Source organism: Sinohyriopsis cumingii, chromosome 12 (assembly GCF_028554795.1).
Source record: "Sinohyriopsis cumingii isolate HCF-2022 chromosome 12, ASM2855479v2, whole genome shotgun sequence".
NCBI classification, from domain to species: domain Eukaryota; kingdom Metazoa; phylum Mollusca; class Bivalvia; order Unionida; family Unionidae; genus Sinohyriopsis; species Sinohyriopsis cumingii.
Genome location: NC_142972.1, coordinates 100205278 through 100230893, shown reverse-complemented (window position 1 = coordinate 100230893; position 25616 = coordinate 100205278). Strand labels below are relative to the sequence as shown.

At 34.2% G+C, this 25616-nt stretch overlaps 1 protein-coding gene across 1 annotated transcript in view; it reads left to right on the top strand.

Annotated features, from left to right (window-relative positions):
* LOC149787091 (uncharacterized) overlaps positions 1 to 25616 on the top strand; it is a 90925-nt gene that overhangs the window by 27182 nt on the left and 38127 nt on the right. The window contains exons 3-4 of the mRNA XM_089976041.1: positions 16858 to 17111; positions 20085 to 20256. Coding sequence (XP_089832167.1) covers positions 16858 to 17111; positions 20085 to 20256 — 426 coding nt within the window. The remainder of the gene's footprint in view (positions 1 to 16857; positions 17112 to 20084; positions 20257 to 25616) is intronic.

Here is a 25616-nt window from a genome sequence, read left to right as displayed (position 1 = left end):
TCATGATAAACTGACTTGAAAATATCACAGTTCTGCTTTCCATGATGTATTGCTGTCAGTCTAAATTTGCAAGCTGTAGTCATATTCTAAATTTGCAAGCTGTAGTCATTGTAAATTTGCAAGCTGTAGTCATTGTAAATTTGCAAGCTGTAGTCATTGTAATTTTGCAAGCTGTAGTCATTCTAAATTTGCAAACTGCATGTAGTCATTTTAAAGTTGCAAGTTGTAGTCATTTGCAAGCTGTAGTCATTGTAAATTTGCAAGCTGTAGTCTTTGTAAATTTGCAAGCTGTAACCATTTTAAATTTGCAAACTGCAGTCGTTCGCAAGCTGCAGTCATTCTAAATTTGCAAGCTGTAGGCATGCTGAATTTACTTTTGCAATTTCACAACAATTAAGTATCCCAGAGTGTAATGCTATGGTGCTAAAAGTGTGTGCTGCAATAATGATAAATTTACTAACATATTCATGAAACAGAGAAATGAAGCAATACTGCTTTTATCCTGGTGAAATAGTCTGCAGTTTTCTGTCTTTAAAAGTAATCCTGATAAATCCTGAACTCTGGATCTACATATTTCATTAGCAGGTAACAAGACATGAAAGTTCTCTAGTTAGCTTTGGTCGTCTCTCATGAACCTGAGCACATAAGAAACTGAACTTTTGGTAATTACTGTTATATACAGGTGCAGTTGGGGTGTGGAATTGGGGGGTGAAGGTGGCCAGGGTGGCCACATGATCTTGGCCTCAGCCCCTAAAGCGCCTGGTTTTTACCAGGTATTTTTAGATTTCTTAAATACTCTTATCATCTAGCACAAAACACTTGATGTGGCCCAGACCTCTCTCAGCCTCGGAAAGGGGCCTGATTATATATGACTGAATTTGTGTATAGTTTACATTTTTACTTATACATGTATTCAGAATACATGTAGATCATCTTTTAGTTTCCTATGATTTCGAGTTTGCTGTAATTAATATTAGTACCAGACTTATACTATATTTTTGAATGGGAAATATCAAAGCTTATATTTATCATACATATAAACACCCAGATTTGTCTCTCTTTCTTTCCATCTTTTTGTTTTCCTGCTTGCTTGCCAAACATGAGGTCACAATTTTGAAACTCATGGTGGCATCCCACATTTTTTTTGTGACTTATTTTTTATTTATTGGTTCAAACTTTCTTTTAAACTTGTTCATCCCAATTTAAAAAAGAGAATTTAAAATACATTTTGTAATTTTTATGTTAAAACTTTCTTTTATCACTCCCATTCTAGAATGGGCAGTTATTTGTCTTTCTATTTGTCCCAGCTACCAAAAGTTTGAAACTTGCACCAGATTACCAATGACCTTGTTTACCTTAGGTATTGTTAAAGAACTTTTAATTCCCTTTAGCTTGGTGTTTAATTGAAGGATGTATTTTGGGTTATAGAGTATACAGTTTGGCTTTACTTCATATGTGCACCTATCAAAAAACTGCTATCTCCTTGGTTATTTTCACTTCCTGGATTTCAGAGGTAAAGTTTGTAAAAAAAGCTGATAACTTTTTTTGACATTTTATGTTTGGTAGTTCATTCATTGCACTTTCAGAAACTGGTACTGTCTAGTCTGGCAACATTAGTTTTTCCTGTTTTAATCAGTACTGAAATGTATTTTAAACTAATTCAGGCTAATTGTTTGAGCACATGGGTACAGTAATTTTGGTCAGGTGTGCTTAGATTATGTACAATTTCCATAAGTACAATATCCAATGAAATTTCATCCACAGTACATGAAATTAAGATAGGAGGTATGGCAACATTCTCTACATTGTGCATGTTGCAAATGCAAACAACATCACATTACATACATCATTCTCTCAGAAGTTCCTAATATCTGTAGAGCGCTCCCATAAAGACTACATAGTTATTATTATTATATGATTTAATTTTGGTTGCATAGTTGGAACTATTACATCGTAAGCATCAAAACAGTCCTTTTGAAAAACTTATCCTTTTTTCCCCCACAGGGCAGTATTCGTTAGTAGCAAAGGCCCACACAAGCCGAGCCTCGGTGGAAAGTGAGCTATTTTAAAAATGCAGATTGTATTTTCTCAACATAGCAAGCAGTGTTATGCTGAAACATGAAACTTGCCACAATTATTTATGAGATGTCACTCAGAGGTCTCACTAGGATTTTAAAACTATGAGTCCAGGACTCCTAACTTGGTAAAAATGGGAGTCCCACCAGCGAAAGCTGCAGTCCCCTCCCAGAAACATGTTAAAGTGGCTAAATGTCCATTCAAATGACCAGGAATAAACAGACACAAAACTTTGTCAGTTTTATTTATTTGTAATCATTTATTATTCTATTAAAAAAAACTATGTATTAAAATTGATTGATATCATGTACAAATATCATATTCTTTAACTGCAAAATTGTTCGCTTTTGTCTATGTCGCATTTCACAAAATTTTCTGATGCTTGGCTTTTGGATCATATTCCTCCACACTAGGTCCCTCTTCTTTGACTCGCATCATTTGTGTTAAGGTCTCCTGTTTTATTCTGGACCTTCCCTTAGTCTTGATTTTCTTCTGCACACTGAAGCCTCTCTTGCATGCCATGAATGTCACTGGTGACACCAACACAATCACAGCCAGGACTGTATAGTGTGGAAATCTCAGTACTCTTGAATTAGTGTTGTACAGGCTTCTGTCAGTGTGCAGTTCAATGATTTTAATGCCTTCTATCTTTTTATTTAGTCATATTTTTATACGTAGAATTTCTATTGCTATTACATATATTAGCATGGATAGTGGGCAGCCTTGCCTCACTGATGATCTGTTAATGTCAGATTGTCCTGTGCTTGTTCCATTTATCTGTACTCTTGAGGTTATTTTATTATAGTCCACTTTTGGAAGTTGTTTCCAAACACAAATTTCTCTAGAACTTTCTGTATATAGTTGTGTTCTAATCTATCAAAGGCTTTTTCCTGGTCAAATAGTACCATGTCACCTTTTTGACCAGAATCGTTGATATAGTCTATTATTGTTTTAATACTTAGACTATTGTTCTGTATGTCCCTCCCTTTTGAACCACATGTTTGATTTATATTGATAATTTTGTCCATTCCATGCCTAATTCTTCCTGCTAAAATCTTGCTTAGAATTTTGTAATCTATGTTTAGGAGGGAGATGGGCCTCCAGTTTTTTAAATCATTCCTGTCTCCCTTCCCTTTATATATTAGTGTAATTAAACTTTCCCTCATACTGTTGGACATTGTACTATTCCTTAGTAATATATTGTTATATAACCATTCAAGTATTGGCGACAACTCACCGCAGAACTTTTTATAGGATTCCGCGGTGAGTCCATCTCTACCTGGTGAGTTCCCTTTGGATAGGTTTTTAATTATACCTGTAATTTCATTTATCGAGATGAAATCATCACATAAGTTCTTATGTTCTGATGATATCATCTCGCATTTTATTTCTTGTAAATATTCGTCAATTGTCTTATCATCTATCTCTTGTGATTTGTATAGCTCAGTATAGTATTCTTTAATGTGTTTTAGGATTTTATCATTATCTGTTGTCTTCTCATTATTATCTAGTTTTAAACTCTCTAGGCATTTCTCTCCCCCTCTACTTAGTTCTTCTGTTTTGTATACTCCCTCAGCCCTTCTATATATTTCCGTAAATTTCACTGTTCTGATTTCTTTCCCTTTTTGCTCATCTTTCATTATTTTTTCCAGTCTACCTTTTAGATTATTTTTAAAATCAGGTGTACTGTCCTTATTTAATAGGTTTTCTATCGCTTCTTTTTCTAATTTAATTTTTTTGCTCCTTATTTTCCAGAATTTAATTGCCTTTTGTTTAAAAATTGTCTTTAGTATGACCCATTCCTCTATAATATCACTATTCCCTTTATCTATAAAATTTTGAATATCTTTTATTATTTCTTCAACAAAATCTGATTCCTCAAAAATTTTATTATTAAATTTCCAGCTCCCTCTTCCCCATCTAATTTTATTTCCTAATTCCAGAAAAATGAGTTTATGGTCAGATATTTTAAAGTCTATAATTCCTGTTTCTTTATATATGTGTTTCTCAAAATTTGTTCCAAGAAATTTATCAAGTCTACTCCCATTTACTGTTTTATATTCAAAAGTGAATTCCCTTCTAGGCATATTTAAACGTGTGTAAATATCTGCCAGGTTATGGTTTGTTATAAAAAATTCCATTTCTGCTTTAAATATTAAATCATTAGTAGTTAAAGCTCCTAATCTGTCAATGATGTCCCCTACCCAATTTAAATCACCCCCTAAAATTAGATCTTCCATAGTATATTTCTCCATATATTTTGATAGCTTTTCAATGAATTGCTGTTTGTGGCATTTATTGGCCAGAATATAAGTATTAACAAAATGCACACCTTCTAAAAATGCATGTATCAACCTCCCTTTAAAAAATTCCCCTTCCTCCTTCCTTTCCCATTTAATCCCTTTTTTTATTTCTTACTAATGTGGCGATTCCCCTTTTACATCTTTCCCATTAATATCATTTTGTAATACAATTCCATTCATTTTTTCATCGCAAAGTGTGATTAGCTATTTAGTAAAGCCATTATGTGTTTCCTGCAGAAACATTACATCATAGTTTCTTACATCACTTATTTTTAAAATTTTCTCTTTATTAATCCCATTTACATTTATTGACAGTAAACGAAAGATTTTCCTTCCATTTTTGTCTTCTCTCCAGGTTGCCGCTTTTATGGTTATATTCATTGTAGCATTTTAATTTTAATTTTAAATTATTGAAGCTGAAGTTATGTAGGTAATTTAGATGAGTTAGCTATATTTGTTGGGGGGGGGGCACTGGGTCTCCCCCTGTTGTACTGTCATTTGGTTTGTCTAGGGATTCTTCTTCATTTCTGTTTGTTTTGTCTGTCATGTTTTCCGTATCCGTTTCTATTTCAGTTTCCATAGTGTTTCCGGTCTGTTTTGTGTCATCTTCATACTGTCATATTCAGTTCCTGTCTCAAATTTATCGCTGTGTTCGTTGTTGTCATTGTCGCTTTCATCCATTGTAATTTTGTCTCCCTTTTGTCTGTCTGACTCATTTATTTGCTCTAGTCATTTCCTTTTGAGTTTGAATTTCAGCATATTGGCCTCATTTTTCCCATGAGCTGTTTCAGGGGTGTCATTTTCAATTTCATAAAGAGAGCACTCTTGTGATGAGGGTGACACTGTTGTAGCTTTCCATTTTTTTTTCAGTCTTCTTTTTTGGTAAGGGTGTAGATTGGGTTAGGGGAGATAATCCATCAAGTCTGTCTTCTCTCCCTCACTAACCTCCTCACTCACGTCATCCCCCTTCTGAGTGGAGGTTTCATTCTCCTGTGGGGGGAGGGGCAAATCTATTGCTAGTTTCCACCGTTTCTTTACGGGGAGTCTGGAATTTTCCTGTTTTCTTTGGGTTCAGGATTGTAGCCCACCCAGGATTTGCCTGGGATTCTTCTAAGTTTACAACATTCCTATCCTGTTGTACCTGTTGAGTTTGTATTTGCTGGGAGTTTTCTTGCGCATTGTTTGTGTACTCTCCCACCTGTCTTATCAACAAAATGAGATTTCCTATTTGTGTATTCATCTCTATTTCATTTGTAGGTATGTTGCTAGTTGCAACTTTACTAGCGTATGTATTTGTAGTTGTTGTGGTTGTTTGTGGTATTACCAGCTGGTTTGTAGTCTTTTGGGGGGTGACCCATTTGATTGCATTTGGAACATTTCCTATCATCATCACATCCCTTGTACCAACATTTTTACGCGAAACCCCATTATGTAGAAGAAAGTTGGTAATTTTCTTTCCTCTTCTCTGGGCATGATCAGGATTCTAACCCCCGATTTTATGGGTTCAAAACCCCAAATTGTGGCCATTTTTCTTGTCTTCACAATGGCTTTAAACTTAGATTCATCTTTGCTTATGAGTTCTTGTGTCTCTATTTCAAGTGGGAGACCTGAAACATGTACTTCAGCTAACTTGGGTTCAATCTCCCTTGTGAAGAGGGTGGGGGTGGCAGCCCTTATTTGAACTATCGCTCCCTTAACCTCAAATAACTCCATTGACAGCAACGGTGTATCGTACTGTTTGGGATACAACATGTATTTGTTGTATCCCGCATTTTGGAGTCCCTCTATCTTTCTGATGGCTATGCCCATTATGTTTAGCACGGTTAGTATTTCCCCCTGTCTAGGTGCTGTGGTTACATTTCCAGAATCCAATAACTTGCATCCAGAGTGGTGGTATGCTAATAGGACTCTATTTTCCACCATTGTTTTGAAGTAGGTACTCAGCTTAGTACCTCTCGGTCTTTCACTAATTAACTCTAAATCTTGTCCATCTTTCTGTAATCTCTGAGCTTTCCTCACTAACATTACACACCACTATTTACTTTTTTGCGAAGGTTTGATTTAATTTCTCTAGATAAATAGGCGGTTAACTCCTCAACATTTGGACATGTAATGAATGGGTTTTAGACCCCAGATCAATAATGACTAAGTACCCTACAAGGATAAAGTCCTAAATATCAAAATATACAAAAATAAAAAAGGACACAAAGGCAAAAAATACGATATAAATGAAAGATAAATGAAAATTGAAAAATACAAAGGCGTAAGGTGCAATGCAATGCTTACATATTCTTCCTGTTTGCTTTGTATGTGCCATTTGGCTTTACTGGCCTCTATAATCACGGTCTAATTCCATATTGTACGTCTTCCATTGACGATGACTCTCACCAAAATTAAGATCCTGTATGCTGTAATATAACCAAAATAGCCATGCAACTGACTAGCTACAATCGACCACCTCTGAATGCAAGAACAGAAAATGTCTACAGTCAATCAGAGGACAGCAATAAAAAAAAATGTAACAGAAAAAATAGTTTTCCTGCAACTTCAAAGAAAACTGATTACCTTTGAAGCACTGATATATACCAAGCAAATAAAAAAATCTCTTTCAGTGTTCTACAATTATTTGATGTTGCCGCAGCAATAACAAATAGTTATTTGTTTGGTCCTTCAAAGAGAGCCTTTAGCTGCGCCTTCAGTAACACATGCACCTTCATCAAAGCAAGCCAACAACCTTTGATCAAAGGAAGTCAGCAGCAAACTTAAATAAAATTATTGTTTCATTTTTCAGTGATTAGAACATATTTATTGTGCCGTGAAAATTTCCTGTTTGCAACAAAAAAGGTGTGTACGGAGGACTCCTGTGTGGGTGATTTTCTGCGTCCCAGATGAAAAAATTGCATCTAAATATGTGTAATTAGGCATTTCCAAGATCTCTGTCACATATAAACTTTGCTGTTTGAAAAGAGATGTAACAGATGAGGTTTTTGGAGGTCAAAGGTCAAGGGCAAAAGTTTGCTTATTTTTCTAACACTAGAATATAGAAGAAAGTGACTTTGTTTTGCCATCATTTATTTCTTACAGATGAATTAAAAGAAATAATTTCACTATATATTTATTTCATGTAATGCAACAGCTTTAAGTTTAAGTTGACTTCACTCCTGTGTTCTAAGACTTCTATTTTCCCTATAATTAAGGTCACTGCACACACAATACTGCCCCAAATCAAATTGCATAAGCAAGAGCAGATTATGTATAATTAACTTGTTTTGATGCATTTTATCAATGAGAACATCATACATGATTACATGAAAATAAGAAAATTAATTGCAAAAATTTTCAATTTTGTTTTTTTAAAGAAAAAGAATTTCCTAGATTTACCTCACTGTTTATACCGGCTTTTTAAAATTACCTTGTATATCTTAGGTGTTGTTAAAAAAACTTTTAATTCCCTTTATTTTGGTGTTTGATTGAAGGGTGTATTTTTGGCTATAGTGTGTACAGTTTGGCCTCCAGATGTGCACCTATCAAAAAACTGCTGGCTCTGTTCAGTAATTTTGGGGCCTCGAGTGGCCGAGTGGTCTAAAGCGCTCTCCGTTATGATCACTACCATCTCACCTCTGTCTGCGTGGGTTCGAGTCCAGGATTCAGCCATTGTAGATATGTGAGAAAGCATGTCAGTAGCTTCTCATCAGTTGGTGGTTCTTCCCGGGGTTTTCCCGGGTTCTTCCTCCACCATTAATACTGGCTGCCATGCATAGCCTATCATTTGCTGAAAATGGCATTAAACACCACAACAACAACTGTTCAGTAATTTTCACTTCCATGACTTCAGAGTTAAATTGTAAAAAAAAGAGCTGATAACATTTTTTACATTTATATATTTGCAAAATTAATTCTTCCTATTTTAATAACTATTGAAGATAGTGTACTTTAGATTAATTCAGGCTGATTTTATGAGTGCATGGGAGCAGCCATTTTCATTATTTGTGTGCTTAGATCGTGAATAATTTCCATATGTACAATATCCGAACAAAATGTATCCACAGGACTGAAAGTAACATATGCCAACAAACTCTCCATAGTGCATGTTGCAAATGAAAACAACTTCATTTACACGTCATTCTCTTATAAGCTTATAATATCTGTAAAGGGACCCATTTACTGGAGACGTAGAACTACCTTGGTGTGGTACAGGCTCCATTTTAGCATTTAAACAGTCACAAATTTGCTTCTTAATTTGGGAAATTCCACACCAATGCACATGCAGCAAGTGATGATACAACCCTGGAGATAATTGATTGATATGAAAATCATGGATTTATTATGTTGGTGAGTAAAATAAATTTTTTATTGCATTGTGCTTGGTTTACGGGGCTTCAGTTCGACACAAAATTTGCATACTTTATTGTTGCTTAGCAGTGTTGCTCCCACGGCTTAATTCATCAGACGAGAAAGCTGTATAATCTTGCTACACAGAATCAATGATACAATTGTTTTTCAGATGATTATTGTTTGTTGCTGCACCTGCCAGATTTCAGGTCTTGATGCAGTTATCAGTTATCAACAATAAGATGATGACATTATCAAAATTACCTGCAAATTTGTCAGTCGCATTATTGTTTTTCTTATGGCTTTTTTTCTTCTCACATATCCAATTCTACAATTGCCTTTATGACATAACCTTAAACTGAGGTCAAGTTCAGAGGTTGTAAATATGTTGGTATACTGATATTTTTTATTTCTATTTTCATTTTTATCCCAAAAATGTCAGTGATTGTATTTCAGAGGTTTTAAAGTATCAAGTGAGTAATTTCATTGCTTTCATTTTTTATTAAAATAATGTTAAAAGTACAGAACGTTTGACAGATATGATGTTGCAGCTCTTCCAAAATAGATGGTAAAACTAACTTTTAGGATCTTTTTAAAGAATGGTAATTAATAACACCCAGATATATTTCAGTTACTTGTGAAGTGATTTGGGGATGTTGAACTAAATTAAATGCATGCATTGTTTTGTCAAGCAGAACTATATTACATAGTGCATATTTCTGTGATCTTTTTCAGGATATTGTACCTGAATTATGCAAGAAGCAGGGCAGGATGCAGGGTCTTTTTTTGAGAGGATTTGTTCAGAAGAGATGGTTCATCGTACTTCAGATGGCTAGCATTCATGTTTTTAACCTAAAAGTGTACTAGTTTAACAAATGTTGATATGTGAGACAGCTTGACTCTAGCTTCTCATGGGTTGATGGTTCTTCCCCGTTTTTTTCTTTCTTCTGGGTTCATCCTCCAGTAGATATACTGGCTGCCATGTATGGCTTATCATCTGCTGAGAAATGGTGTTCAACCCACAAACCACAACATAATGGGAGGAACTAGCCACTTGACAACACCCACCCACCCAACTAGGATGCTGAGAAATGGTGTTCAACCCACAAACTACAACATAATGGGAGGAACTAGCCACCTGACAACACCCACCCACCCAATCGGGATGCTGAGAAATGGTATTTAACCCACAAACCACAGCATAATGGGAGGAACTAGCCACCTGACAGCACCCACCCACCCAATTGGGATGTTGAGAAATGTTCTTCAACCCACAAACCACAACTTAATGGGAGGAACTAGCCACCTGACAACACCCACCCACCCAATCTGGATTTATGTACTGAAGTGAAGTAAAATGTGTTTAAGGTCATAAGGAAAAATATGTTTGATAAAAATACTGTGAGAGATCCCTTATGTTGAAGAGCTTGACTTGGATAAGCCAAAATTTTTTGTCAGTAATTTATTGGATGTGATCCAGATCATGTGCCTTCCAGTGAAATATGTTTCATTTACAAAAGACAGTGTAACAGTAAATGAAATATATTGTGTATTCATTTAAAAAAGTTAATGAAACATATTGTGTTTACAAGAACTTGAAAAGCATATCAGTAGATCATGTTACTCTATTAAGAAGTTATTTTTAACAAACTTTTAAAGTTTCTGATAGGAACTACTTAGATATTGTACAACTGTGTAAAAAATGTTTAAATTTGATAAATACTGTTTCAAGCAAATATGAATTTGTATTCATTCTTTCATTTTTGTTTCTTTTCATTTATTCATAGATTTTAGAGCTAGTTTATATTCTGTTCTCTCCAGTTAGGATGGTTGATTATGTGACATTGAAGTCAATATTAGAAGTTCCAATTTCCCTTTCCAAAAGTTCAATTTTTGTATTTGAAATATATATCATGAATAAGGTTATCTGAATATGAAGATAATTGATCACTTTTCTACTTGTTTATTTGTTTGAATCAATAAAATAAATTATGTTCTGTTCAGATTCAAGTGAAAAAATTAATGTGATTTCAAAATTTACATATTATAAACATTTAATAATTTTTTGTGACTTTCATTCCACCTGTATATGGACTTATGAAATTAATGAGCTGTCTTGAGAGCTTTACAAATGTTTTTATTTTTGGCGGTTTATTTTAGGTGGTATTTAATGACGTCATCAAACATGAAGGTTTTTGACATCACTTTTTCTGTTGATTTTTGTAAAAACTGATTTTCTTATTTTAGCTATAGTTTGGCTAAAATCTGCTGTGAATAAGCAAATTTGCACACATTTATTATATTAACCTGTCAAGTGCTATTTAACTGACCTGAAATTTTGTTTGGTATAAAACTATAATTTTATTGTAGTTTATTTTGGTGAGGGGTGGCTTGAGTGAAAATTATCAGGAATGTATGATCAAAGTGTTCTTATATTATTGAGAAAGTTCCATGTGAAAAATAAAGCCAAAAATTGGAAACTCCCAATGTCTTTCACATAGACATTTTTTTTATTGACATAGTTCTGTGATCTAACCAAAAGATTATGTTGTAATTTGAAATACAACAATAGACACATAACCACATTGTTCATAATTGATAATTTTTACACATGGACTATGATAGGTTTGATGCCTTTATTGATAGGTGAACACATTTGGTTGACCCAGTTCTTATCCTTCATCTTGACTTAAATAATTTCATCATCATAGAATTTCTCAAAATGAATCTCAGAAAATCCAGACAATATATTTCAAAAAGTATGTTATTGGTTATAAATTTTTAGTTTTAAAACAAAAATAGTGGGCTAGAAGAATTTTCTTTGCAATCAAAGACAAAAGTATAAAAGGATATAAAAAAACAGTCAATCACCCACTGAATGAGTCAGATAGTGACATTTGATTGGTTGAATGCCACTGATGAAGACAGTTTGAAATTATTAACAGCCTGTTCCATCTGTCTGCATATTGAGAAAAACAAGTGAGGACCAAGTTGTTGCCTTTCAATGATTCAATTAGATGGATTCATAATACGTGTATGTGTAATTGTTTTATTATATTTTTTTAAAAATCTGTTTTAATTTATACACATTAAGAATTGGTTTAAGTTTACATTGTCTTTACTGATTGTGGTACTTTCAGACATTTGACATTGTCTGAATGTTTTTTAAAGTATGGAGAAAGGACTTGGTTATCTTGAGGTTAACATTTAAAAAAATAATAATGTTACTTTTACAGAATAAATTGGTTTCAAGTGCTTGCAATGATGTTCAGGTTCTACATGTACTTTACAGACAATTCATGTGATCTCTTTGTGCACATAGTTTCTCAGCATGATGTGCATATTTGATATCCAGATCATGGAGAACTTTCTGTTTTCATTGCATTTCCAACATGAATGCATACATTCGCACATCAAATGCTCCATGCTTTACCAGATCAAAGAGAAATCATCAAAAACTGTGTTTCTATATGATCTCCTGTTCTGTGCGTGTTCTTTAATATACTGAGGTTTTCTCCATGATCACAAAAAAGTACCCAGATATTCTGTTTGTCTTCCATCATGAAGAATTCATTGAAGTCATAGAAAACTGAAGTGCGACACCATTTTCGGCTTGATCCCAACAGACAGCAATGCTGATGATTAAGATCCAGGTGTATCAGTTAATGGGGATTGAACCCACACCTTCTGGTCTCCAGTCCAATGTCTTAACCACTGAACCACTGCAGCTCTCATGCTTGAGTGTTTCCAAGGTTTGACTCTGTATAATATGAAAATAATATGAAGATAGTATGTATAATTTAAGGGTGGGATAGGAACAGTTTCCAGGTCATGAATCAAGGCAGAATCACTGAACAAAGTTTTCAAGATTCATCTCAGAGATTCACTGGACAGCTTTGTCAGATCATTGATATTCTGTAATAATAATAAATGCTGTTTAAAAACCTTTGATTTTGTTAAGGGACACTGCAGTATCAGTAGCCTTTGTAACAAGTACAGTCATAAAAATGAATTGGAAAAATCTGTTTCAATTATTCTGCAAATAGCGTGTGATGAAAAGGATACTAATGTCAACAAAGGGCAAAATAATTAGGCATATGTTCCATGTTATTGGGGATATTTGAGGATCAATACCTATTAAGTGCATGTGAGGATATATAGTAGAGACTGGCTATTATGACCTTTGGGACAATCTAATATGTTTACCTGGGGCTTTTCCTAAGAGTTGGTATATGTTATATTTTGCTGCTTGTTTTGCCTATTGTCAACAGTTGTTTAATTTCAAGATTGATAGCTGGGTCCTAGGTGGCTGAGTGTATAATTCACTCACATTTACTGATCACCGTAATCTCACCTCTGTCCACATGGGTTTAAGTCTCAGGGTTGTCCAACGTAGGTATGTGAGAAAGTTTGGGAATAGTTTCCTTTGGGTCAGTGGTTCTTACTTGGGTTTTTCCAGGTGGTTCCTCCACCAGTTATACACACTGCTATGTGTAGCCTACCGCTCCAGTGGCCTAGTGGTTAGAGCATCCGCCTTGGATGTGGGAGGTGGTGGGTTCAATCCCTGGCCGAGTCATACCAAAGACTTATAAAAATGGTACTAGCAGCTGCCTCTGCAGTGTGGCAGCTGCCTCACTTGGTTCTCAGCATTAAGAGGGTAATATTAGGAGTGGTTGGCCTGGTGTCACGATAATGTGTCTGGGTGGGACATCATGTTACATGTCTGCAGCATGATGTCCCAGTGCTAAACATCACTATAAACTGCCACACTGCAGACATGATAGTGATATGACTGAAGAATTGTTAAAGCGATGTTAAAAATTAAAATCACACACACACACACACACATGTATAGCCTATTGTATGCAAAAAATGGTGTTAAATCCACAATATAGATATCAAGATAGTATGCTCTATCCTGAAGAAAAGTCCCTCGGACCAGCATATTATATCCTGCTGTCTGTCCTCTGTTACCAAATTCATTTTGTGCATGAGAATTTGAACTGTCCACCATTAGCAGATACAAAACTTGGTCAGTGGCTTATACATGAAAGAACTCTTATGTATCAAATGTCAAGGACATTGGCTGAACAAAATAAATTGTTTTTGAACATTAACTTTAATTCTACACAGTCTACAGATCCCTCAGTTTGTGGATGACTTGCACTTAAGGTATGGAAGAATTCTATTTAGTTTGATGATAAAAGGTCAGAGGTCAAAGCTACTGTTACTGAAAGAAGAAAAATGGTTCTTGCACACTACTTCAGCTTGACAAAATGTACAGTTGCTATAATATAGGGATGGCTTGCACTTGACTTAAAGAAAATCCCATTTGATTTTGAGGCCAAAAGGTCAGTGGTCAAGGTGACAAACTGAAAGATGAAAATGGCTTCTACACTATAAATCATGTTATCTAAGGTCTGCAGTTATCTGCACTTAATGTCAGCAAAACTAGTACCGAATTACTGGTCAAAAGCTCAGTATTCAAGGTCACTGTGACATTTAAAAAAAGTACAACTACCACACAGTTACCAACCTTTTAGGATTTGGATATAGAAGAAATATATTGAGTTTGAGACCAAAAGGTCAAAAATTAAGGTCATTATCACTGAAAGAAGAAAAATGGTTTCTGCATATTAACTTCAGTTCTCCATAGTCTACAATTGCCTAACTTTGTGGATGAATTACACTTGGGGAAAAAAGAACCTTTCTTGATTTTGAAGCCAGATGTCAAGGACTTTGTGCCTGAAAAAATTAGTGGTGGATGAATTTTAACTCAAGTTTTCCACCACCCACAGTATCCAAACTTTGTGGATCCCTTTCATTTGTTGTGAGGAAGAAACCTATTGGTCAAAAGGTCAACAGTCAAAGTCATTATGACTGAAGGAATAAAACATGATTTAGGCATATTAATTTGAGTTCTTAACAATCTTCAGGATCAAATAGGCAAGAACATTATGACAGGCAAATGATAGCTTTGCAATACTTTGAGTTTCCCATCAGTTACAGTTACCAATCTTTGTAGATGGCTTGTACTTGGTGGATGGAAGAACTCTATCCTTAAATGGCTCAAAAAATAAAAGGTCAAGGTCATTGATTGTAAGAATAACAAGTTTCAGCAAAAATGGAAAAATGGTTTCTGATCAATAATAGAAGTTACTTTTCTACACCAATCTTTGTGGATGGCTTACACTTAATTTTGGTGTTAGAAGGTCAAATTCAAGGTCACTGATAAGAAACAGTTGCTACATGTACTGGTACACATACAAATCAAATTTCTACAAAGCAGACTTTAAAACATATGGTATGTGTATAATGTGCCATTCAAAATACTCTGATTGCTTCTTTGATTTGAAGTTTTCAGGTGGAAGGAAATATTTATCTCACCAGTGTAGTTATAAGATTCATGGACAACCAACTATTCTTGATTAAAAAAATAAGGGAAAGCCATGGTTTCACAGACAATGTTGATGATTTCATTCCTTTGGGTATGCTTGTTTTCTCTGCCAAGAAATGAAACTCACCTCATGCAGTGTTGTAAGTTGTTGGAATTTTTGATACAATTACATAGCTGGAAGATAGCCAGCATATGTTAGCCCTTTACCCCAAATGACTAACTAAAATGCCCAATTTTTTGGTTGAAATATATTTAAATTGTGCCAAAGAATTTCATTTTTAAACATTTGCTCTAAAGTTGTCAGTTTGTTTCTCCATGTTTAATCAGCATAAATAATGCTATTGATGGGACAGGTTCACTTACATTTTGCTCAACATAAACTATGCTATTGAGATAAGTTCAGTGTACATTTGCTAAACATAAACTATGCTATTGAGATAAGTTTGGTGTGCATTTGATCAATGTAATCTGACGTGCTATTGAGACAAGTTCAGTGTACATTTGATCAGACTAAAACTATTCTTTTGAGATAAGTTCTGTGTACATTTGCTGAACATAAACTATGCTATTGAGATAAGTTCAGTGTGCATTTGATCAATGTACAATATGCTATTGAGACAAGTTTGGTGTGCATTTGATCAATGTAATCTATGCTATTGAGATAAGTTCAGTGTACATTTGATCAGTGTAAAATATGCTATTGAGATAAGTTCAGTGTGCATTTGATTGATGTACACTATGCTATTGAGATGTGTTTAGTGTACATTTGATCAGTGTAAACTGCTGTTGAGATAAGTTTAGTGTATATTAGATCAGTGTTAGCTTTGCTATTGAGATATGTTTAGTGTACATTTCATCAGTGTAATCTGTGGTATTGAGATAAGTTGAGTGCAAATTTGATCAAACTGTGCAATTGAGTTAAGTTCAGTGTACATTTGATCAATGTAAACTGCTATTGAGATAGGTTCAGTGTAAATTTGATCAATGTAAACTGCTATTGAGATAAGTTCAGTGTACATTTGATCAATATAAACTGTGCTATTGAGATAAGTTCAGTGTACATTTGATCAATGTAAATTGTGCTATTGAGATAAGTAATAAGTTGAATAGTTTCTACCATTAAGGAACCTCATTTAACCTTGCTTAGACTCTGTGAACACAAAATCAAAATTATTCATGAAGTTTCACATTTCTTTTGAAATGAGAACCAATGTAAGTTTATATTTAACACAGAATTATAACACTGAAGTGTTGATTTTATTACACAGAATTATAACAGTGAACTGTTGATTTTATTTTCGAAAAGAATAATATTTCATGCAAGTAAAAGTGTAGCCATGTCCATTCTGATGCCTCAAAAATTAGACCTAAGTCTTTGAATGATGTTGCAACATTATTTAGGCTGTCATAAAGTGTATTAAGATATGAATAACAGATCAAATAAGATTTATGTTTTGTAGTAAATAAAAGTTTAGTAATCTTCAGCCTAGAGTATAAATCACAAGGGTCTTTTGCCTCTCTTTACTCATGTGTAGTTCACTTGGTTTACTTAAATGTCATGGCAGTCTTGTAATCAAGTTCAACTACAGTTATTATTTTTTATACACTGCAATTGCAATTCCAAAAATCAGAATGTTATGGTGCTTCTGTTTACCTGGTTAACTTTTTATTTTTTAAATCTTTTGTTTTTATGACCGAATGAAATTTGAAAAAAGATTAAAGTGTGTTGAGTGCTTATTTGTTTTACAGCACAAGAACTGGCTCATTTCATAAGATACCATCAAGGAATTGCTGACCATTATGTTGTTGAAGGAAAATACATTGAAGCTTTGAAGGAGTACAGCTTGGTTCTCAATTGCTTGTCTCATTTTTGCCATCAACATGTTGAAGACATATGGAAAACCCATTCCAATCGCTCTCTGTGTTTTTACAAGTTGGGACAATACCAGGAGGCTTTATACAGTGCAGAAAACTGCATTGCAATGGCTCCTCTATGGCATAAGGTGAGTTTTGTATTCTCATCACTGGGAATTTTCTAGGATGTTTAAGAATGTGGCTTTAGGACTACCATTTTGGGATTAAAGTAAATGTAACAGTTTCAGAACAGAGTTTTCAGGAGTAAGTTGCTAACTTGGAAAATTTGCATGATTTTAGTTTTTTTGTCATTTGGAAGGGGAGACATTTTTGTCCTCGGTGATCCATTTTAAGAAAATGTATCTGAGTTCCCTACCCCTAATAAATATGCTCATTATTGTCCATGGGGACCTATACAAACAGTGTATATGTATCCCGTACCCCCAATCAATAGTCTCTAAAATCTGGATAATAAACTTGTTTTGTAAATTAGTGAAAATGATGATGTTTATAGTTATTGTTTAAATTTAAGAGCTTACATCATTCCATCACTATAAGGGACTTTGTTGTAAGGCCTTATCAATCCCTTCTTTATAACAGTTTATAAGGCCTGTCCTTATAGCAGTTTCTGTTGTAAAGCCCCTCATTTTAAAACAGTTCATGTTATAACATGCCGTTATAAGGCCTTTCATTATAACAGTTTCCGTTACAAGGGCTTTTATAATAATACGGTTCCTGTTACAAGAGCTTTTATTTAACAGTTCCTATTACAAGGGCTGTTATTATTATAAAGTTCCTGTTATAAGGTCTTTAATGTAACACAGTTCCTGTTACAAGGCCTTTCATTATAACAGTTGTTTTTTACAATGGCTTTTATTATAACATAATTCCTGTTACAAGGCCTCTCATTATAACAGTTCCTGTTAATTAGGCTTTTCATTATAACAGTTCCAGTTACAAGGGCTTTTATTTTAATATAGTTTCTGTTACAAGGACTTTCATTATAAGTCCTTTTCCTTATAACACAGATCCTGTTATCATGCATTTTATCTTAACAAAGTGCCTGTTATAGGTGGATATGGTCATGAATTCCATTTCATTAAGAGGTGGTAATTTACATGTATTATTTACTTCATCATGAGATGGTCTCGATACAAGTCACTATATTCTGTGGCTTCATGGACAGCATTCTATTGCAATTAGGGCATACTGTATTGTATAAAGAGGGTTGATCACAGACATCAAAACTTGCAAGAAGACAGAATGGGAACAAAGAATATTGTTCCTTTAGTTGCACAGATCTCACAAGAAGAATGGTCTGAGGGGTATTTTGCTTACTGGACTTTTGTTATCCTTGAAACAAAATAACTGCTTTTCTTTGCTACAGACATTTTTCAAGGTCATAGGATTATCTTGGATATTCATTACTATGTTATATAATTTCATTTGTATTAAATACATTAATTAATTACCAGTCGGCGTTTGCAGTTAAGCAACAAAATATATATTATGGTAACTCTATTTGAAGTAGTTGTCAGTTGAGGTGATATTTACTATATTGAATACAGTGAGTTTACTCAATTATTTTTGCGGGAATTGTCATAAGGAAAATTCAGATTAGGAATGTTTATGTAACAGTAGAGGGGTTAAACAGAAAGCTGTCTTGAGCGATTTCACTCAAGAGACATAAACCATACTCTCCGGCAGCAAAAAAAGATCAAATATCACCCAAGTGACAAAGAACCTTACGCCACATTTAGGATGATGTTTATCCATAGCTTGAATTCACTGAAATTGAAGGAAATATGTTTAGCTATTGCAGATTGGCATGGGATGGATATTCAGCACAGGCATTTGTCAATGGAAATGACAGACTCAGGATTTAATCAATAATATCTCAAGCAAATTTTGGATTTAATAAAGCATGTAGATGCATGACATTAGCTTGCTTATCCAGAATATCCATGACACTAGCTTGCTTATCCAGAAAATCCATGACGCTTGCTTATCCAGAAAATCCATGACACTAGCTTGCATATCCAGAAAATCCATGACACTAGCTTGCTTATCCAGAAAATCCATAACATTAGCTTGCTTATCCAGAAAATCCATGACACTAGCTTGCTTATCTGGAAAATCCATCCATGACACTAGCTTGCTTATCCAGAAAATCCATGACAATAGTTTGCTTATCCAGAAAATCCATGACACTAGCTTGCTTATCCAGAAAATCCATGACACTAGCTTGCTTATCCAGAAAATCCATCCATGACACTAGCTTACATATCCAGAAAATCCATGACATTAGCTTGCTTATCCAGAAAATCCATGACACTAGCTTGCTTATCCAGAAAATCCATCCATGACACTAGCTTGCTTATCCAGAAAATCCATGACATTAGCTTGCTTATCCAGAAAATCCATGACACTAGCTTGCTTATCCAGAAAATCCATCCATGACACTAGCTTGCTTATCTAGAAAATCCATGACACTAGCTTGCTTATCCAGAAAATCCATGAAGTTACAGCTGCAAATACTCAATTAGGAAAAACCATATTAAAGTTAAATAACTTAAAAATAAAATAAGATCACATTTCACTTAACGAGTGGATGAAAATAAATTTGATCAGCCCTGCAGTGCCATATTGTATTAAAAAAATGGATATGTTATCTACAGTGGCATTTTGTTTTTAAAAAGAATGATATGTGTAATATTGGATACACAGTAGCATGTTGTATTCAGAAAGTTTTGTAACATTGCATTTACAATGGAATATTGTATTAAAAAATTACAGATTATTAGATATACCATCAGATAATGTATTGAACAAAAAACAGATTAGTACTATATTAAAAAAAGTTACTTGAAACATTTTATATAAAGTAGCATATTCAGAAAGTTATATGCAGATGTTCTTATTTGAGAAATTTCATCTCAGATATATTGAAATTGATGAAATTACAGGTATTAATTAGATATTCTTTTTATAAAAAGATATCAAAAGACTGTTTCACTCTGATGTTACTAATTGGTAAACATGATGTTCTAATGTTAATTAACAAGAGAGTCACATAAGATAAACTGTTACAACCTTTGTTTCTATTTTTTTTGTCCTTGTAGGGTTATTGGAGAGCAGGGATTGCCAGTAAAATGTGTCAGGGAGTGGAAGCTGCTCTTTCATATTTTGTCAATGGTCTTGGGATAATTCATAAACAGAATCCGAAAGGGAATAATGACACACTGTTCTTTTTGACGGAGATTGTCACACTCATTCTGCAAGTGAAGGAAACCGGTATGTTAAGATATGTTTCTTGCTCGTTATGTAATTCACTTTTTCAGAGCTGTCTACTGCTGTAATCTCACCGTAGCTTCACTGGAATAGTTCACGCAAAAAATATACGGGCTGTACTGAAATACATTGATATTATAGGCAGAGAGGGCTCTTTCGCAGAATGTACATCAGTTAACTCAAGCATCTATGTGACTAAGAATCCCATTAAATATTGTGGTGAACTGTTGACTAATAGAGGGCAGCGATGAGATTTATATCATTCCAAATAAAAGATGATATTGTGTTAAAAGAAATGAAGTTTTTTGCCAGGAATTGTGACACTGCATCAGTTAATTAATGCAAAATGATTTATGTGGTGGTCGTGGTAATGGGAGACTCAGTTAATTATAGGATCAGGGATGCTAGAAATTGCTACTTGTATATTTTGTGATTTTGTTCAAACTACTGAGGTTAGACCACTTGTCAGTGTTGGTATGGCAATATAAGGACTTGGGGCTACAATTACAGATTGGTCTTGGGACAACATCTATTTAGGCAGGTAAACAGTTCTCCTTTTAGATCTTGATTTATGTAGAGAAAGATATGCATGACAGGTGTCAGACCATTCCATTCATACATGCTGATTAAAATGCAAGCTTCTTTCACATGGTTGTACCAGAATTTCATATACATACAGTTTTCTAATATATAATAAAGAAGTGTTGAAGTACTGGTTTAAAGTATTTAGGTTTGGTGTGTGAAAGGGATAACTTTTTTAAATTGATTGGACAAAACCTTATGCTGTATGCAGTCTTATTTCTGAATGCAGTACAAACAACGAAAGATTACATCCATCTATTTGGGTAAGTTTGCCCTTGCTGACTATATCTTTTATTGTAATGTGAATTTAAGAGAGTAGAGTTGTGTATATTTTTGTCATGAGGTCATGTACCCACAGCATGGTCATTTCTGATTGGCTGATCAATTACAGTACATACCACTCCATGCTTTTGTAACAGGTGGAATTTTTTACAAACCTCAATTAGGACCTTTTCACCTCAATAAGCATTTGGCTTGATTGATTTGGGGTGAGTGGGTGCATGCTGATGTACATCAGTGAAGCATTTGACTTGATTGATTTAGGGTGGGTGGGTGCATGCTGATGTACAGCAGTGATGTTAGTTGACTATGGGTGGATGAATGGACAGAGTCAAGTCTTCAGATGAAGCCCAAATATTTCAACTATTCTACCTCTGGTTCGTATCTATTATAAGGTATTTGGGACCATCCATATATGATGCCATAGAAGATTTCTGCATTTTTGAACCACCCTCCTCTCTTGTCACATTTCATCACAAAACTCAGATTCCCATCATATATGATGTCACAAAGTTTTGACCACCCCTGAAATTAAAATTGTCAAAAATAAAATTAGTCAGAAATCACTTTGTAATAAGACACACACACACACACACACACACACACCAGTAGAACACTGTAAAATTATTTGCAACTTTAAAGACAACTTGATTAATCTGGATTTAGTCCTGTGGAAATCTATATTAAGGAGAAAATTTATGGAAAGGGAAAAATTTTACAATCTAAGGAATAAAGATGTAGACATCATTTATCATGAATTATTTTCTGAATACATATTTATTTTCTCAAAACAAAATGAGACAAGAACAAATGCTCAAAAAATATACCGTGTCTGTAATTGTGGGTACTGAACTGGAAGTCATAATTATGACCTGAGTCCTATCAGGCCAAATTATTTATTGCCACTTTTAGCCAGACTTTACTTTTGTATGCCACTCTGTTTCAACTTCATATATAAAGCCTTTTTAAATTTCATATCAAACGAGGTGGGTGAAAACTATCAGAAAGTGTGTAGTGCTGGTGTTGCACAGGGTCCAAGTTTTGGGACAAGTGCTATTGAGAAAACATAACTTACTTTGTTATATCTTCTTTAGTTGTGTGAATTTTTAAATGCAGTACAATTAGTTAAATACAAGGGAAGTTCTATATGAAAATATGTTTGAAGTGTAAAACAAATAATAAATTGTCATAGTATGTTTAAATTTATAAAACTTAATTTTAACAAATTAAGTTTTCATACAAATTTTAAAATTCAAACTGACAAGCTTTAGGCAGCAAAGTTGACCCATGAAAATTTTAAAATAACCTTTGTCTTTGATGTATGGTCAGAAAGTTCAAAGAATGTGATTACTGCTTGGTGCAAGTTGTGTTTATTCACCACTCAGGCTTCAATGTGCTTTGGCATCTGTAGTTATAATTAATACAAACAGGTATTGATGTTTGTGGGTAAATAGTATATACAGCAATATCTTGCTTCAATGATACTTGTGCAACCTAAGCTAATGAGAAGATTGTCACATGCACTCAAGTGAATGTGTTTTCAAATAATGATTTTTATTTGTGAGATACTGTCATATAGTTGACCCGGAAATTATTCAGTCTTGGTTACTTTGCACCTAGCACTGTGTCTTGTGTAAGTGACAGTTGACTTCAAGATGTCAGTTGATTATTTCCCTCTTGTTTGCAATTTTGCTGGATCCAATTTTCAGTCGGACAACATATTCAAACCTCTGAGAACAACCAACAGGATTTATTTCTATAAATGTTCATTTCAATGAAGAATGTGTCGTGTGTTATCGGACATAAGTGATACACGCTATGTATGGAAGCCTATTCTACATATACAGTGCTCATGGACATATTTTATTCTTTAGGTGGCGCTATACAGTTTCGCATTTTGCATAGGGTTAGGATTTTAAAGAAAAAGAATGTCCCCGGCTTTCCTCACTGGTTATACTGGCTATTTAAAAAAGACCTTGTATATCTTAGGTATAATGCAAAGAACCTTTAATTCCCTTTATTTTGGTTTATGATTGATGGGTGTACTATGGGTTATAGAGTATACAGCTTGGCCTTACTTCAAATGTGCACCTTTCAAAAAAGTGCTAGCTCTACTTGGTCATTTTCACTTCCTGAACTTCAGAGGTAAATTGTATAAAAAAGAGCCGATAACTTTTTTTACATTTTATATATTTGGTAATTCATTCATTGCACTTTCAGAAGCTGGTATTGTCTAGTCTGGCAAAATTCATTTTCCCTATTTTAATAGCTGCTATGTATAGTGTACTTTAGACTAATTCAGACTGATTTTTTAACACAAGGGAGCAGTCATTTTAGTTAGCAGTGTGCTTAAATCATGTAAAATTTCCAAAAGTACAATATCCAAAAGAAATATCATCCACATTACATTAATGTAGCATAGAGGTATGCAAACATTCTCTCCACTGTGCATGTTTTAAATGTGAACTACTTCACCTTACATACGTCACTCTCTCAAAAGTACATATTATCTGGTGAGCGCCACCTTAATGCTCATGATGAAAAAGGACTAAATGATAACAATACAAGGTCTGTTTCTATCCTTTCTTTTATGAAATAAGTTTTTTATATTTATTTTATTGCAATGTGCAGTCGGGGGGGGGGGGGCACAATTTCATTACACATTTATTTCTTTTCTTAAGTCTTGGGACATGTGACCTAGGTGATTAAATTTTCACCATAAATTCTGGGACAGGAATTTTTTTTTTATTTTATTGTGTCCTAATATATACATTAATCCTGGTCACTTATGTCTTAATGAAACTTTAGTATCACAACATGACAACTTGATAGCTTCCAAACTAATCTAACTCTGCCACCATGTTCCAGATACCTGGCTAGACCTGAAACAATATAACATGTTTCACTTCCCAAACCAAAATTGCAAGCTTGTTTAAAAGCTTGCAGCAAGCTTGCCACAAGCTTATTTATAAAGCTTGGGCAAGCTTGTTACTGGTTTGTGCATGCTTGTTACTAGCTTGTTGCAAGCTTGCAGAGATTTCTTGCTACAAGCATCTGGGCTTTCAAAAATCAGACATGATTGTGTTTTCCCCCCTTCCAAAAAAAACCCAGAAAATGTGAAGGGGGGTGTCTGGGAGTATGAAGGCCCCTGTCCAAAAATGCATTTTAGACTCAACTGCTCCTGGTGGACCATATTATCATAATATATTGCAAAGTTTTACTTCATTCCAATGAAGTAATCTGCATATTTAATGATTAAATATTGTAATCTTATATTTGCAATGCAGTGGAAAACAAATCTGTTCGTCAAAACATTAAGTTTAATTCCATCGTTCAAATTTATTCATTCACTGCAAGCTTACCCAAGGCTGCAGAAGCTTTATGTGTTCCCATAGCTGCAAGTGTCACGCCCCTATGAAATGATCATGAATAATTCATGAACTGGCATGAACTGTTCATGAACTTGGTTCAAGAACCATTCATGAAAGTTCATCAAAAGGTTCATGAATTATTCTAGAATGTGCATGAACTGAAAACAGTCCACAAATTGGATCATCATCATTCATGAACAAGTGCAAGAACATATTCATGAACTATGATGAACAAAGTTTCTCAATGATTCATGACTTCATGAACAGTGCCTATAAAACAAAATATGATTACCTGACAAGTCACAAATACCTATTTCATCCTGAATCATACAATAACCTTAGATGGGGGATGGGGTTAATACAGTATAAAATGCAACATATTATCTTAAAAACTGTATTTGATTTCAGATAAATTTAAACTGACAAGTGATATTCTTTTTTTTTAACCCTTAGCAACACTTTTTGTATGTTCTGTAATTTTTCTTTGGAAAATGTTCAAGAGATATTGGGGCAGTTGCCTGCAATCAACTGTTGAAGCATATTTCATTGTCATGGGGCTGTCTTTCAGCTGGGGTTTCTCCTGACCAATCTTCTTCCAGAGACTGACCTGTCTGATAACTCTTTTGTGAAGATGTTCAGGGTCTATAATTTAATCAAATCCTGTCCATTGTCACTACTGAATGTCTCCTTCTGCAACTTAAGCTGTTCCATCCGATTACTGTTTGGATCTTTAACATTGTTGCAGCAGTCACAACTTAATGTCTCTTCCATCTTGGATCCTCCAGTTAATTTTCCTCCTTAACTTACAAACTTCATCCTCTAACAATTTTACTTTTCTGCTGTCTGGTCTGAAAAAAAGATAAAGTTAGTTAATTACAGATAATCTCTGATCAACATTGTTTTTAGCTTTTAGCACATTATCATTGTACCCCACTTTACTTACTGGAATAATATGATCCAACTCAAAAATGATTTAATCCCTTACACATAATACTGAGCATTTATATTATTGCAGAAGTTTGTCACTAGTTTAATATTAATTGAATCTGTCTAGCCATAGGTATAGTCACAGGAGACGGATGTTTTATTCAGTAAAATATGACAATTTTTTTGACAACTTCGTTACATTAA